At 42.4% G+C, this 16,755-nt stretch overlaps 1 protein-coding gene across 1 annotated transcript in view; it reads left to right on the forward strand.

Annotated features, from left to right (window-relative positions):
• LOC112262660 (lysyl oxidase homolog 2B) overlaps positions 1 to 16,755 on the forward strand; it is a 52,150-nt gene that overhangs the window by 22,119 nt on the left and 13,276 nt on the right. The window contains exons 4-8 of the mRNA XM_024438328.2: positions 4,142 to 4,353; positions 7,112 to 7,328; positions 13,481 to 13,664; positions 16,244 to 16,395; positions 16,566 to 16,733. Coding sequence (XP_024294096.1) covers positions 4,142 to 4,353; positions 7,112 to 7,328; positions 13,481 to 13,664; positions 16,244 to 16,395; positions 16,566 to 16,733 — 933 coding nt within the window. The remainder of the gene's footprint in view (positions 1 to 4,141; positions 4,354 to 7,111; positions 7,329 to 13,480; positions 13,665 to 16,243; positions 16,396 to 16,565; positions 16,734 to 16,755) is intronic.

A 16,755-nucleotide genomic window follows, 5' to 3' on the forward strand; every position in this document is an offset into this window, starting at 1 on the left:
CCCCTGCCGATGAAAAACATTCCCACAGCATGATGCTGCCAACACTATGTTTTACTGTGAGGATGGTGTTCTCAGGGTGATGAGAGGTGTTGGGTTTGCGCCAGACATAGCGGTTTCCTTGATGGCCAAAAAGCTACATTTTAGTCTCATCTGACCAGAGTACCTTCTTCCATATGTTGGGCAGTCTCCCACATGCCTTTTGGCGAACACCAAGCGTGTTTGATTATTTTTTTCTTTGACTTCTTATGGGCAGGTGGGACGGTAGTGTCCCACCTGGCCAACATCCGGTGAAATTGCAGAGCGCGAAATTCAAACTACAGAATTATAAATATTTAACTTTCATAAAATCGCAAGTGTAATACATCAAAATAAAGCTTAACTTCTTGTTAATCCAGCCGCTGTGTCAGATTTCAAAAAGGCTCTACCGCGAAAGCACACCATTCGATTATCTGAAGACAGCACCCCGCATACAAAAGCATGAAAAACATATTTCAACCAGGCAGGTGCGCCACGAAAGTCAGAAATAGCGATTATAATAAATGCCTTACCTTTGATGATTTTCTTCTGTTGGCACTCCAAAAGGTCCCAGATACATCACAAATGGTCCTTTTGTTCGATAATGTCCTTCTTTATATCCATAAAAACTCATTTTAGCTGGCGCGCTTCAGTCAATAATCCACTCAGTTTCCCTCCATCAAAATGCATACAAAATGAATCCCAAACGTTACTAATAAACTTTTCCAAACAAGTCAAACAACGTTTATAATCAAACCTTAGGTACCCTAATATGTAAATAAACAAAATTTAAGACGGAGAATCATTATTGTCTTTACCGGAGAAAAATACCAAGAACGCGCTCTCTTTCACGAGCTTGGAAAAACTACAGCCAAAATGAGAGCCACCTAGAAAAACTACAATTTCTTGCTCATTTTTCCAAACACCAGCATGAAACTCTTTCTAAAGACTCTTGACATCTAGTGGAAGCCCTAGGAACTGCAATCTGGGTGGATTTTGCCTTATAATAAAAGTGACAGCCATTGAAAACTGGTACTATGTACAAAAAGTGCTATAATTTCAAAAGGTTCACCCAGTATGGATGAATTAAAGCTGACACTACATATAAACTTGATTTCAAATCCACACTTATCGAGTAGAGAGCCAAAAGAAGAACAAATGCTTAATTGTCCCAATAATTACAGAGGGCACTTTAATTCATATCATATGCCTAAAAGTACTCTAGAGCTCTTTTTTACTTGCAAACAATAAAGATGGATTGCCCCATCCTGCGCCTAGCCCCCCCCACCCCCACCCGGTTGCATTACCCTGCTGAGACCCCAGTTACCTTCAGATCCTGCTCAGATGAGGCATGACAAATAATTACCTTGGTGTACATTTATACATTATATTATCCAAGAATAGAATCAATGGTTCAATAATTGAAATAACCATTATTCCCAGATACCAGACTGTAGCCTACCCATCAACTCAAGATGGAACTTTGTATCCATTCACTGGTTGTTATAACATACTGTAAAACTCCCCAGAGCTCTGTAGACTGCTCTTCCCTGACTGGCTAACCCTGCTGGGACACCTGTCACTATTTGATCATGGTAAGGCATGATGAGCATACTGTTGTGTAGCAACTGTGCATCATGACAGAGAAGTCTGTAGAGTTGTTTATACCGTGTCAGTGTGAAAAGTAGGGAATTATCTATGGAAACTGACCAATCAATAATGTTACATTGCTATATTGAAAACAAAATCACATTGTGCTGTCAAAAAACGTCAGAATATCGGTCTTCAATCGTTTGGCCGCTGTTTTCATCCTTTGATTCAGGTCTAGACTAGTGTAATTGTTGCAAAAAGAATAGCTAAAGTTAGTGAGCTAGCTGACTAGCTTGCTAACGTTAGCTAACTTCTGGCTAGCGCTAATGGTTCGTCAACTGGCGAAAACTAGCCAAGTTAATTTACTTCTGTTGAAACAGGACAAAACAAAGGCTACAAAACATTTCCATACACCTGTTGTATTCGGCGCATGTGACAAATATAATGTGATTTGTTAGATTCTGCTACCTGACAGAAAACTAGAGGCTAGAGCTGAACTGACTGTGGTAGCTACTAGCTAGCTAGCTAGTTCATTCACTTCAGACAGAACTTCAGTTGAGAGGGGATGAAACATGTAGCTAATGCATTAGCTAACATTTCATGTCAGTTACATTACATATTCAACATTGTGAATAAATACTTTTCTTCCCCTGTTAAGTTAAACAGCAGTTACCTTGTCAGCTACATAAATTAAATAAAGAGTAGCCAGTTTCTGCTCTGCTTGCTTTTACAACTCTGAGAAAAAGCACAACAAACACACACAGACAACAGCTGCCTCTGCTCTCACACTCTGTGGTGTCCGCACAGTCCTAAATCCAGGTGGTTGATACCGCCAAACAACCTACCCAACCTCTCTGAGACGTCCGTAAGATCCTAAAGCACACAATGCCACTTTTTTTATCACAGTGCATTGATTAATAAACTGGGGGAGACAAAAATGCAATTTCAGAATGTGGGGGGAATCATGTCCCTCCTGTCCCCAGTGAAAGTTGTGCCCCTGGTTTTGGAGGAGTTGATAAGTAAAAATAATGTGTGTTGATTGCAAAGACCCTGCTTGCAGCCAGGTCTACATTTTGGGGATCTTGCTCTGAATGGTATTTTTCCACCATTAAGAATAAATGAACACATTATTGCTGAAAGACCCTGTTATGATGTAAGAAACACACAACTGTAGCACACCCAGTTTCATTTGATCTTTATTGTGCAGACTTTTTAAAATCAAAGTACACTACAGTATTCTACTAGAGATCCTAAATACAGACAAGGTCACTATCACCACAGTTCTCTAAATGATCATGTCCCAGGGTTTGAACCCCCCTAGATAGCTCAACATGCTGGATCTCATCCTTCCATTCGCTGGTTAATGCAATCATCTGCGGATAAAAATAGTTAAAGAAGAGCAGACTAAACATTTACAGTTTCTCTGTGGTTCGCTTTCAAACTGTGGACTGATGTATGATGCCATTTCAGGAAAACCTTCCTTTTCATTATTGAACGTTTGGAGGTCTAACTGTCTCTGTCCCAAATGGCACCCTAATCCCTATATAATGCACCATTTTTTGTTCAGACCCCTATGGGCTATAGGGTGCAATTTGAGACAAAGCCACTGACTTCAGGTCTGACAGGACAGGACAGGGGCTGGGTTTGATATGTGTCTCAGCCAGCCCATCCACCAGCCCATCTGCTGAGACAAGCAAATATCCATCCGCCAGTTCTCATCTTGCCTCCTCTCTTCTCCCATGGCCTGCACTGTCACGTAGCACAGGAATGTGGGCTGGGTCTTTAGGAGAGAGGCTGTTTGTTCAAAACCCATCAGGCTTCACAGAGGAAGGTCTCCACATTACTTTTATGACAAAGACAGACATGTAGACAGATGGATAGACTCATTGCCTTTGAAATGATGTGGTATTGATCAGGCAATGCTTTCAGGAGATGAGATAACAGCCCAGGCAAGTCAGCATGTCAATTCCACCACAGACGGTTCAGCAAGTTCAACAATATTCCTGTGATATTACAGTAAATTAAGTATCTGGATTTTCACAACTGGGATCAAAAAGTAAATCTTGCATAATACTCCGAAAGTGTTTAATAGGCCAACTTTTGATCCTAAACTGTATCTTCGTCACCTACCAGCATCTGTCCAGTGACACCCTTTAAAACATGACTAGAAAGTGTTGTATGAGTTGCCATGGTCACTCCTTTGATATCCTTGTTCAAAAGCCAAGCAGTTGTAGCACAGCTGGGTCTGGCCTGTGATTCACTAGGTGATAGGATTGTAAAAATGTTTGGGTAAGCTGGAGAGGCTTTACAAGGGAATGCAATGTTGTGGGGTTGGTGCCGGAGGGTGAGTGCCTTACATTCATTATATGGCTATATAACAAGGGCAAACTGTCAAAATGCAGACACATTTTGAGCGATTATTTCCAGATAAATAAGTAAGAGAGCAGTGAGGAAGAGAGGACCATAGAGGACCGCAGAGGAAGAGACGACTTGGCCTATTCATGTGAAATGAATCATACCACATTTTTCTTCACAGAGTTTAAACATTCAAGTGGAGGATGTGCGTATCCGGGCCATTCTGTCGTCGTACCGCAAGCGCGTCCCTGTGACAGAGGGCTACGTGGAGGTGAAGGACGGGGGGAAATGGAAGCAGATCTGTGATGCGGAGTGGACGAAGCACAACAGCAGAGTTATCTGTGGCATGTTCGGTTTCCCCGGAGAGAGGAAGTACAATGCCAGAGTCTACAAGTGAGTGAGGGATGGGTCTTTGTTTAACTGAATCCTCTTGGTTCTCTATGGGAATTAAGGCCACAATGCGCTCCTGCCATTCTTTGATGAAAGGGATGAGAGTGTAGAAAGGAATACTATATGTGTCTCTATGGATGGGCAGTGGCAGCAGCAGGTTCCATTTTACTGGAGTGTTATGGAGCAGGACTACTGTAAACATAAGTAAGTAAGCCGTGTCCATGCCAGAATGAATGGCACATAGGGCAGGAGTCTATCTCCTGTTTCTGTAGTGTGAGGCAGCTGGATGTACAAGTACACCCCCTGGACAGGACACTACTGTACATCAGAGGAGGCTGGTAGGAGTAGCTATAGGAGGATTGGCTCATTGTAATGGCTGGAATGGAACAAATGGAATCGTATTAAACATATCAAACATATGGAAACCACATGCTTGACTTCCATTTAATCCATTCCAGCCAATACAATGAGCCCTTCCTCCTAAAGCTCTTCCCACCAGGCTCCTCTGCTGTACATAATTCTTATTATGTAAACTTGTTTGGATTGGTCAGGCACAGCCCTTTATTCATCTTCAGATGTATTAAGCCTGGGGAGGCGATGTACCATGGACAGTTACTCTCCCAGGCCCAGGGCAACAAGCTGTTGACAGACCCATACCTTATCTCAGTCAAGATTCATTCTTGGTACACATTACACAGACACCTTGACTCTTAAACACTGGAGAGGGATGTCAACTCAGAGTTCTCCCATTGTGAAAACTATGAACCTATGTGGTTACTTTTTAACCCCACTATGCTACTGAAAGTTCAGGCTGTTATTCAACAGACTGACAACTCACCAGAACTTTGAGCTTCTTACCCTACCGTGGTGGATAAATCTTTTAGATCTTTGCTGTTTGACTTATATATTGCATACAGAACATATTTGCCCTAATACAGAGCAATAACGCTGAATTCTACAGAAACCTTCTTTATTCTGCTTCACATCAAACACTCTCGTAGAACTTAAGTAACCCCTCCCCCCTTCGTATGTATATATCCAGGATCAGTGCATTCCTTAAAGTGGTCGTAATGCGGTACTGACTGGGCTGGGGAAGGATCTAACTCTTATTTACACGTGGAAACCTGCAGAGGAATAGCCAGCAGTTAATTAATCACTTTAAACCTTGAGACCTTGTCTCTAGCTCTGAAGCCATCCTTGAATTTACTGTCTCATTCAGGGTAGAGAGGGAGAGAAGTTTCCTCTGCTTAGGTAACCACAGTACAGCAGCACCCTACTTTCCATCTACGTGACTGCCGGCATGCAACCGCTTGAAACTTATGAAACGTGCAGAATGTGTTTTTATAGTCTGCCGTTTGGTCCAGGCGGCGGCAGGCAGCCAAGGTCTACAGTTCTTTCATAATCCAAACTTGGTCTCTGTTCAAATGCCTCTGTTGGCCCGCTTAGCATATTCCAAATTATTTGGAGAGCATAGGATTTAGTAGACGTCATCTGTGCTTTTCAATGGTTTATGTGTGCTGTGGTATGTAATCATTTCAAAAGCAAATTTTTGGTAGCACGCGCAAACTTTCAAGCTGATGAAAAGTAACAATAGATCACTGTTCCAATTGCCTAATGTGACTTATGTAATGTTTTGAGTTTATAGCTCCTACCGCTCCTACCATGTTCAGTTTTTACTTGGTTGAACCTTCACAGCTGCTGCTTTAACACATTCGAATGGATCAAGATGCTTTTTTCCCCCTGAGTTCTGTTTATCCATCCTTCACTCACAACTTCTGTATGTCCCCCCGCAGACTCAGAGGCTTAGAACGCAGGCTTTGGATGGGTTCCGGACAGTGATCCGCAATGTTCTTTTATCCAGGTTCCAAATGGAAAACAAATGCTGTGTGTGTGTCTCCTCCCGTCCTCTTTCATCTGCTTTCATGTACACCTCTAAGACATGTGATGAAGAGACAGGACAAGGACAGGCTGTGCTGCCATAAACGTTCATTAAACACGTTGGTTGGCTCACCATTGAAAAGTAAAGGAATTAATGAACATCCCTGCATGCCTAGAAGACCTCAATTACCTCACCTGTTGTTCATATCACAGACTAAACAGGCACACCTGTAGCCTATACTGAACCCTATGTTATCGGACTAGCGCTGTTATTTTTATTTTTTATTTTATTTCACCTTTATTTAACCAGGTAGGCCAGTTGAGAACAAGTTCTCATTTACAACTGCGACCTGGCCAAGATAAAGCAAAGCAGTGTGACACAAACAACAACACAGAGTTACACATGGAATAAACAAACATACAGTCAATAACACAATAGAAAAGTCTATATACAGTGTGTGCAAATGAGGTAAGGGAGGTAACGCAATAAATAGGCCATAGTGGCGAAATAATTACAATTTAGCAATTAAACACTAGAGTGATAGATGTTCAGGAGATGAATGTGCAAGTAGATACTGGGGTGCAAAGGAGCAAAAAAATAATAATAACAGTATGGGGATGAGGTAGTTGGATGGGCTATTTACAGATGGGCTATGTACAGGTGCAGTGATCTGTGAGCTGCTCTGACAGCTGGTGGTTAAAGTTAGATAGAGAGAATGAGTCTTTAGCAGTATTTAGCAACAAGTTGACTACATACAGTTAATGCTGTATGTACAGTAGGTATAAGGGAAAACGGGATAGCAGCCTTGTGTAAATATTGAATGAAATGTCTGTCTAAAATGTGTTATTATTTGACTACTTTATGTTTTCCCTGTGTTCTCAGGATGTTTGCTCGCAGGAGAAAGCCCAATTATTGGGACTACTCTGTCAACTGCACTGGAAATGAGGCGCACCTGTCGAGCTGCAAGCTGGGCCATGCCGTGGCTGCGAAGGCCAACAGCACATGTGGAGGGGGCACACCTGTGGTTGTCAGCTGTGTGCCAGGAAGAGCCTTCTCCCCAACCCCCATGACTGGCTTCAGAAAGGCCTTCAGGCAGGAGGTAGGCACCATGGACTCACTAAACCAATGCATTCTGTCCATATAAATATAATCAATAGAGCAGATATAGCCAGATCTATTGACTTGAATGGGGATGCATGTTCTAGTGATTCGATTTCTATGATTCTGTCATCCTCTTTGGAATTGGACTGATTTATGTTGTGCCACTGCCTGGTTATGGCAAATAAAACATATGTAGGGAAAATACAGTATCAGTCAAAAGTTTGGACACACCTACTCATTCAAGGGTTTTATTTTCTTTTGATTATTTTCTACATTGTAGAATAATAGTGAAGACATCAAAACTATGAAATAAAACATATGGAATCATGTAGTAACCAAAAGAGTGTTAACCAAATAGTAGCCACTCTTTGCCTTGATGACAGCTTTGCACACTCTTGGCATTCTCTCAACCAGCTTCATGAGGTAATCACCTGGAATGCATTTCAATTAACAGATGTGCCTTGTTAAAAGTTAATTTGTGGAATTTCTTAACTTCTTAATGCATTTGAGCCAATCAGTTGTGTGACAAAGTAGGGGTGGTTTACAGAAGATAACCCTATTTGGTAAAAGACCAAGTCCATATTATAACAGCTCAAATAAGCAAAGAGAAACGACAGTCCATAATTACTTTAAGACATGAAGGCCAGTCAATATGGAAAAGTTCAAGTTCAAGTTTCTTCAAGTGCAGTCGCAAAACCATCAAGCGCTATGATGAAACTGGAGGGCAGCCACAGGAAAGGAAGACGCAGAGTTACCTCTGCTGCAGAGGACAACTTTATTAGAGTTACCAGCCTCAGAAATTGCAGCCCAAATAAATGCTTCATAGAGTTCAAGTAACAGACACATCTTAACATCAACTGTTCAGAGGAGACTGCGTGAATCAGGCCTTCATGGTCAAATTGCAGCAAAGAAACCACTACTAAAGGACACCAATAATAAGAAGAGACTTGCTTGGGCCAAGAAACATGAGCAATGGACATTAGACTGGTAGAAATCTGTCCTTTGGTCTGATGAGTCCAAATTTGAGATTTTTGGTACCAACCGCCATGGCTTTGTGAGACTCAGAGTAGGTTAACGGATGATATCCACATCTGTGGTTCCCACCGTGAAGCTTGGAGGAGGAAGTGTGGGGGTGTTTTTCTGGTGACACTGTTAGTGATTTTTTTTTAGAATTCAAGGCACACTTAATTGATGGAGATCTGCATCAGATGACCTGGCCTCCACAATCACCTGGCCGCAACCCAATTGAGATGGTTTGACATGAGTTGGACCACAGAATGAAGGACAAGCAGCCAACAAGTGCTCAGCATATGTGGCAACTCCTTCAAGCCTGTTGGAAAAGCATTCCAGGTGAAGCTGGTTGAGAGAATGCCAAGAGTGTGCAAAGCTGTCATCAATGCAAAGGTTGGCAACTTTGAAGAATCAAAATATAAAATATATTTAGATTTGTTTAACACTTTTTTGGTTATTTTTTTTTTTTTAAATTTTATTTCACCTTTATTTAACCAGGTAGGCCAGTTGAGAACAAGTTCTCATTTGCAACTGCGACCTGGCCAAGATAAAGCATAGCAGTGTGAGCAGACAACACAGAGTTACACATGGAATAAACAATTAACAAGTCAATAACACAGTAGAAAACAAAGGGGGGAGTCTATATACAATGTCTGCAAAAGGCATGAGGAGGTAGGCGAATAATTACAATTTTGCAGATTAACACTGGAGTGATAAATGATCAGATGGTCATGTACAGGTAGAGATATTGGTGTGCAAAAGAGCAAGTAAATAAATAAAAACAGTATGGGGATGAGGTAGGTGAAAATGGGTGGGCTATTTACCAATAGACTATGTACAGCAGCAGCGATCGGTTAGCTGCTCAGATAGCTGATGTTTGAAGTTGGTGAGGGAGATAAAAGTCTCCAACTTCAGCGATTTTTGCAATTCGTTCCAGTCACAGGCAGCAGAGTACTGGAACGAAAGGCGGCCAAATGAGGTGTTGGCTTTAGGGATGATCAGTGAGATACACCTGCTGGAGCGCGTGCTACGGATGGGTGTTGCCATCGTGACCAGTGAACTGAGATAAGGCGGAGCTTTACCTAGCATGGACTTGTAGATGACCTGGAGCCAGTGGGTCTGGCGACGAATATGTAATGAGGGCCAGCCGACTAGAGCATACAGGTCGCAGTGGTGGGTGGTATAAGGTGCTTTAGTGACAAAACAGATGGCACTGTGATAGACTGCATCCAGTTTGCTGAGTAGAGTGTTGGAAGCCATTTTGTAGATGACATCGCCGAAGTCGAGGATCGGTAGGATAGTCAGTTTTACTAGGGTAAGCTTGGCGGCGTGAGTGAAGGAGGCTTTGTTGCGGAATAGAAAGCCGACTCTTGATTTGATTTTCGATTGGAGATGTTTGATATGAGTCTGGAAGGAGAGTTTGCAGTCTAGCCAGACACCTAGGTACTTATAGATGTCCACATATTCAAGGTCGGAACCATCCAGGGTGGTGATGCTAGTCGGGCATGCGGGTGCAGGCAGCGATCGGCGTTACTAATGTTTACATGATTCCATATGTGTTATTTTGATGTCTTTACTATTTTTCTACAAAGTAGAAAATTGTAAAAAAAGAAAGAAAGAAAACCCCTTTAATGAGTAGGTGTGTCCAAACTTTTGACTGGTATTGTAGCTGTGGGGGTTTAACTACATACTGTAAAACTGAGTGGGCTATTTTATCTCTGATCTGATGAATCCTGTGGGAGATCGATAGACAATGGGGTTTTCTGAGATACATTACTCTTACTCTGACACTCAATGCTTTGTGAAGCCCATCTGCAGATGTTTTGAATATGAGTATAAGTGATTCATCATGGACTCAAGATCTGTGGGTAGTAGATAATTCATGCTCGTCCATGAAAACATCTTGTGGGAATCTGCACTAACAGATATTTTCTCTGGCTGTGATCTAATCCTTTATTTCACCCTCTCCCCCTCCTCTATTTCACCCTCTCTCTCTTCTATTTCACCCTTTCTCTTCTATTTCACCCTCTCTGTCGCTCTCCTCTATTGCACCCCCTCTCTCCTCTATTTCACCATCTCTCTCTCTCTCTCTCATTTCTCTCTCTCTCATTTCTCTCTCTCTCTCTCATTTCTCTCTCATTTCTCTCATGTCCTCTAAGCATACAGTAGAGGACATGTGCAGACAGCAGACACTGTCCCTCATCTTATGGCAGGCAGCAATGTAGTGCGCTGCCAACCCACAGCTCTCTGCATCCTCCCTCAACAGGACAGGTAGCTTATTCTCATCAGAGAGGTCTTTGAAACCTTGAATAAGGTTTTCAAATTTGGGGAAATGTCACACTAATTGTTTTACATGTTTTACATTTAGTCAGGAGATGCAGCTGTCTCAGGTTCTGCTGTTGTGCAGTGGTGCTGTTGGGCAGGGGTTGCACAGCCTTTCCTCTACAGGGAGCCAGGTTTTCCTGTGTCTACCTTTCTCAATTGCAAGGTTGTGCTGTGCTGTGCTCTCTCTCTCTCCCTCTCTCTCTCTCCCTCTCTCATTTCACTCTCCCTATGTCTGTCTCTCATTTCTCTCTCTCTATCTCTCTCTCTATCTCTCTCTCTCTTTCACTCTCTCTGGCTCTCTCTCTCGCTCTTTCTCTCTCTCCCTCTCTCATTTCACTCTCCCTCTCTCATTTCACTCTCCCTATGTCTGTCTCTCATTTCTCTCTCTCTATCTCTCTCTCTCTCTCTCTCTCTCTCTCTCTCTCTCTCTTTCACTCTCTCTCTCTCTCTTTCACTCTCTCTCTCTCTCTTTCACTCTCTCTGGCTCTCTCTCTCGCTCTTTCTCTCTCTCCCTCTCTCTCTCTCCCTCTCTCATTTCACTCTCCCTATGTCTGTCTCTCATTTCTCTCTCTCTCTCTATCTCTCTCTCTCTCTCTCTCTCTCTCTCTTTCACTCTCTCTCTCTCTCTCTCTCTCTCTCTTTCACTCTCTCTCTCTCTCTTTCACTCTCTCTGGCTCTCTCTCTCGCTCTTTCTCTCTCTCCCTCTCTCTCTCTCCCTCTCTCATTTCACTCTCCCTATGTCTGTCTCTCATTTCTCTCTCTCTATCTCTCTCTCTCTCTCTCTCTCTCTCTCTCTCTCTCTCTTTCACTCTCTCTCTCTCTCTCTCTTTCACTCTCTCTCTCTCTCTCTTTCACTCTCTCTGGCTCTCTCTCTCGCTCTTTCTCTCTCTCCCTCTCTCTTTCACTCTCTCTGGCTCTCTCTCTCCCTCTCTCTGTCTCTCTCTCTCTCTCTCTCTCTCTCTCTCTCTCTCTCTCTCTCTCTCTCTCTCATTTCACCCTCTTTCTCCACCCACCATTTTACCTTCTCTCTCTCTTTCCTCTATTTCACCCTTTCTCCCACCTCTATTTTGCACAGCAAGTGCTGTAGTGTAGGCCTGCCTGCCTCCCTGCTCTCTTCAACAGTGAAGAGGCAACTCCAGGATGCTGGCCATCTAGGCAGAGCTGCAAAGAAAAAGCCATATCTCAGACTGGCCAATAAAAACAAAAGATTAACATGGGCAAAAGAACACAGACACTTGACAGAGGAACTCTGCCTAGAAGGCCAGCATCCCGGAGTCGCCTCTTCACTGTTGACGTCAAGACTGGTGTTTTGTACTATTTAATGAAGCTGCCAGTTGAGGACTTGTGAGGCGTCTGTTTCTCAAACTAGACACTCTAATTTACTTGTCCTCTTGCTCGGTTGTGCACCGGGGCCTCCCACTCCTCTTTCTATTCTAGTTAGAGTCAGTTTGCACGGTTCTGTGAAGGGAGTAGAACACAGCGTTGTACAAGATCTTCCGTTTCTTGGCAATTTCTCGCATGGAATAGCTTTCATTTCTCAGAACAAGAATAGACTGATGAGTTTCAGAAGAAAAGTCTTTGTTTCTTGACATTTTGAGGCTGTACTCGAACCCAAAAATGCTGATGCTCCAGATACTCAACTAGTCTAAAGAAGGCCAGTTTTATTGCTTCTTTAATCAGATCAACAGTTTTCAGCTGTGCTAACATAATTGCAAAAGGGTTTTCTAATGATCAATTAGCCTTTTAAAATGATAAACTTGGATTAGCTAACACAACGTGCCATTGGAACACAGATTGCTGATTGCTGGTTGCTGATAATGGGCCTCTGTACGCCTATGTCGATATTCCATTTAAAAATCTGCCGTTTTCAACTACATTAGCCATTTACAACATTAACAATGTCTACACTGTATTTCGGATCAATTTGATGTTATTTTAATGGACAAAAAATGTGCTTTTCTTTCAAAACCAAGAACATTTCTAAGTGACTCCAAACTTTTTAACGGTAGTGTATATTTCAGAATGCCATTCCTGTCCTTGCTTGGGTTCAGATTGTGTCAATCCCCTTTTCTAAAACCTTTTTCCCTCTTCAAGTGCCACAGTTTCACCTAAGAAATATTTAGTCGTAAAACAAATACTTACCCAAATACTTACTGCTTTTGGATATGTACACATTTTATGATGGTTTTGGTATTTTTGAAATGTTATTTTAGATACCTATTTAGAATATTCTTGCACTGGGAATAAATATATGTTATATTTTCCTTTTTTGGAATGGGAACACAAACCACAAAGCAGAACCAATCCTAAACTGCATGAAAACACCTGTGCATTGCTGTTTGTAATTACAAATCCACGTAAATAAGATACAGTTATGCTACTCGTGTATCCCCTTGTTAAATTAAACACTTCCAATTTGCCAAAACCATTAATGGGAGTAACATTTACCTGCTGTGTACATGTGATGCCACCCAGTCTGTAGCCTCACAGTCTTCATTCCACCCTTCTAGCTTCTCTGAATGTATTGGAAAGAGCCAACTTAAAACAGAGTTTTGTAACTCTTTATGGATGGCCCCCTCTAGTTATATATTAGTTATATATTTCTCAGGCTCAAGAGTCATTCATTTATAGAAAGTTGAACTCTGTAATTCTGCTTCTCGGACCAATAAGGCATAATAACCTGACCTTCTATTGTCTTGAAAACCCACCTATCGTCTTTCATGTTTTATTGTTGGTTAATGCAACATAATAGCTTGCTTTGAGTGTTTGAATAACTCAGCCTTACTATGAGTGATCTCTCTCTTGTTCCTGCAGCAACCGTTGGTGCGTCTGCGAGGTGGCGCCATCATAGGGGAAGGTCGTGTGGAGGTGCTGAAGAACGGCGAGTGGGGAACCATCTGTGATGATAACTGGAGCCTGCTGTCAGCCACAGTGGTGTGTCGAGAACTGGGCTTCGGGAGTGCCAAGGAGGCCTTGTCTGGTGGTCGGCTTGGACAGGGTAGGGATTAGAATCAGTCCTACTTATAACAACAATACTACATCTGGACAAGAACATGATGGGCAGGCCAACATATTGGTCCGTCTTGCAGTTGACTTGGCTGAAAATGAAGTTGACTATTATGAATATTTCATCTGTGTAGAAGGCCTTGGATAGATTAACAATACACATAATTCTTATTACAGAAGTAATCAAAATCGGAATGACTGATGTCAAGGAGTTTTTTCTGGTCTCTTCTTTTCGAGCAGTTGTATGAGAAATATTTGGTTTGATTCACCGTTATCAATCAACAGTCAATCAAGAAACATGGGCATAACGGCACAAAGCTCGAGTACCAATAGGATAACAGCTTGAATTCCTGAAATATAAAGAAAACTGAACATGAACAGCTCAGTTGTGTAGTGTAGAGCTACATCTGCGCACCAAATGTTACAAAGGGAACATGTCCAAAAGATATCATAGTCTGTAATACTATCCCTTCTTTGCGGACTCTTTAAGCCCCACACTAATTCACCTTGACTTGAACAATAGGAACCCCCCCTGGAGGACCGGAACTGGCTGGGATATTGAAATGTAATATATTCATAAAGCTTCACAGAGTAGAAGCGTTGATTTAGGATCAGTTTGTCCTTTGAGATCATAATGATCTCAAAATGGAAAAGGGGGACCTGTTCCTAGATCAGCATTCCTACTCTGACGCTTTCTGAATAAAGGTCCAGAGTCTAGGTGATGTGGGTAAGGCGGAGTCAGGCGCAGGACACAGAGATGAGTAATAATAGAAACTTTACTCAAAAATAATCTTCCAACAAGGAGGTCGAAAATCCAGAATCACATAAACGAGACAACTGACAACAATAAACACGCACAAAACCATGATGCCTCCAGAGGGTTAAATAGGGAAATAATTCAAACATAATGGGAACCAGGTGTGTACAATATAGACAAAACAAATGGAAAAATAAATGTAGATCGGTGGAGGCTAGAAAGCCGGTGATGTCGACCGCCGAACGCCGCCCGAACAAGGAGAGGCACCAACTTCGGCGGAAGTCGTGACAGAGACGAACAATGCAAGCCCATACTTGCTATATTCCAGTACTGTAATTGAAAGGCTGTAGTGGAGAGAAATACTATATATAAAGAGTACATAATGTATCAACTCCCTTATCAGTTTGGAAGGCCTCGCCTTCCCCTCGAGGGACATGGGCCCTGCCCAAAAGAGGACCTTCACTTTATTGACCGGTTTCCCTAATTATGGGGTGCATTCCTGTAAGTCCTGGTTTGTGGGTGTGTGTCACGCCCTGACCTTAGAGAGCCTTTTATTTCTCTATTTTTGGTTAGGTCAGGGTGTGATTAGGGTGGGCATTCTAGGTTTTCTGTTTCTATGTTTTCAATTTCCTTGTTGTTTTTGCCATGTGTGGTTCCCAATCAGAGGCAGCTGTCTATCGTTGTCTCTGATTGGGGATCATATAATAGTTGTGATTATCCGTTTGGGTTTTGAGGGGAGTTATTTTCTGTTTAGCTGTTTTGTTGCCTGACAAAACGCTTTTGGTTTTTTCTACTTTGTTATTTTGTTGCGGTGTTCAGATTATAAAAAAATCATGAACGCCTACCACGCTGCACCTTGGTCTCCTTCTTCAACCCACGAGAGTCGTTACAGTGTGACTGTAAAATGTCCTCTAACCCAGTGTTACCTACGGGGATATTGGTTACCATGGTGTTTCTTCTTTTACTGTATGAGCCAAATGGAGGGCTTAATCAATAACTGAGGCATGTACCCCCCCATATATGTATCACTGACTCTCTTCTTGTCAAAACTATGTAGTCAGCAGATCTGCATGTAGGTTACAGTAACTGTGTCTTTAAATAATTGACCTGTTTTGAGTGAGACTGAAGTGTCTGATGTGCTGAAGTAGATGGTATATTTTCTTGTTACTGTGTTTCCCATAATATACCCCTATAACAGGGTTGAAAGGAATTGCACACTGCTGTTTTCCAAATAGGTACAGCTATTAATTGTTTCATCTGCAAGCTAGTCCACCCAGGCGTGAGACTGGAAAGGAGTAGTAAATTCCAGGATAATGGCACATTATGGAACATGGAAACAGCAGACAGCTGTCTCAAATGGCACCCTATTCCCCCACGTAAAGCACTACTTTTGACCAGAGCCCTATGTTGCATCTGGTCAAAAGTAGTGCACTATATAGGGTGCCTTTTTGGGACGCAGAGAGCAAGAATTCTGGACTGGTTGTTCCTTTTGGAAAAATAATTTCCAACATGATTTACTGTCAAGGAGGAAAGAACACTGTCCCTGTAACTAAGACTTCCAGGAAAATAAGTCACAGATAGAACTTCTATCATGGAACACAGATAAAAAACATCATGTATAGAGGTTGTGAACTGACACACTGAATCTCTGACTTAGGTTTTCTATGGTTCCATTTATTCCCTGTTAACATGCTCCATTATGTATTAGACAGATGAATGTAATTAGACAGAATGTGCTAAATGTGTTGTCAATGCAACCTAACCCTACTTGGCCCGGCTCTTACCAGTATTCTTCCTCTGTTACTGTTTCCCAGGTATGGGCCCAGTCCATATGAATGAGGTGAAGTGCTCTGGGTTTGAGAAGTCCGTCACAGAGTGTTTCTTCAACAAGGAGTCTTTGGGCTGTAGCCATGAGGAAGATGCAGCCGTCACATGTAACGTTCCAGCCATGGGCTTCCAGGAGAGGGTGAGTGCTCAACTTGATAAACCATAAATCATCATCAATAAACATTCTTCTTCTTTTTTTGTCTCAGTCATTGGTTGATGAATAATGATGTAGAATCTTATAGTATTCCTACTGCTCCGTGTGTGATAGTAGCTGAAGATCTCTCCTGTGTTGTGTCTCTCTATGTGCAGCTGCGTCTGAGTGGGGGGCGTAACCCATACGAGGGGCGCGTGGAGGCGTTGGTGGAGAGGAACGGCTCCTTGGTGTGGGGCACAGTGTGCAGTGATGGCTGGGGAACCATGGAGGCCATGGTGGTATGCAGACAGCTAGGCCTGGGCTTCGCCAGTAATGCCTTCCAGGTGAGAATCATTTATTTATTTA

The sequence above is a fragment of the Oncorhynchus tshawytscha genome, linkage group LG12 (genome assembly GCF_018296145.1).
Source record: "Oncorhynchus tshawytscha isolate Ot180627B linkage group LG12, Otsh_v2.0, whole genome shotgun sequence".
NCBI lineage: Eukaryota > Metazoa > Chordata > Actinopteri > Salmoniformes > Salmonidae > Oncorhynchus > Oncorhynchus tshawytscha.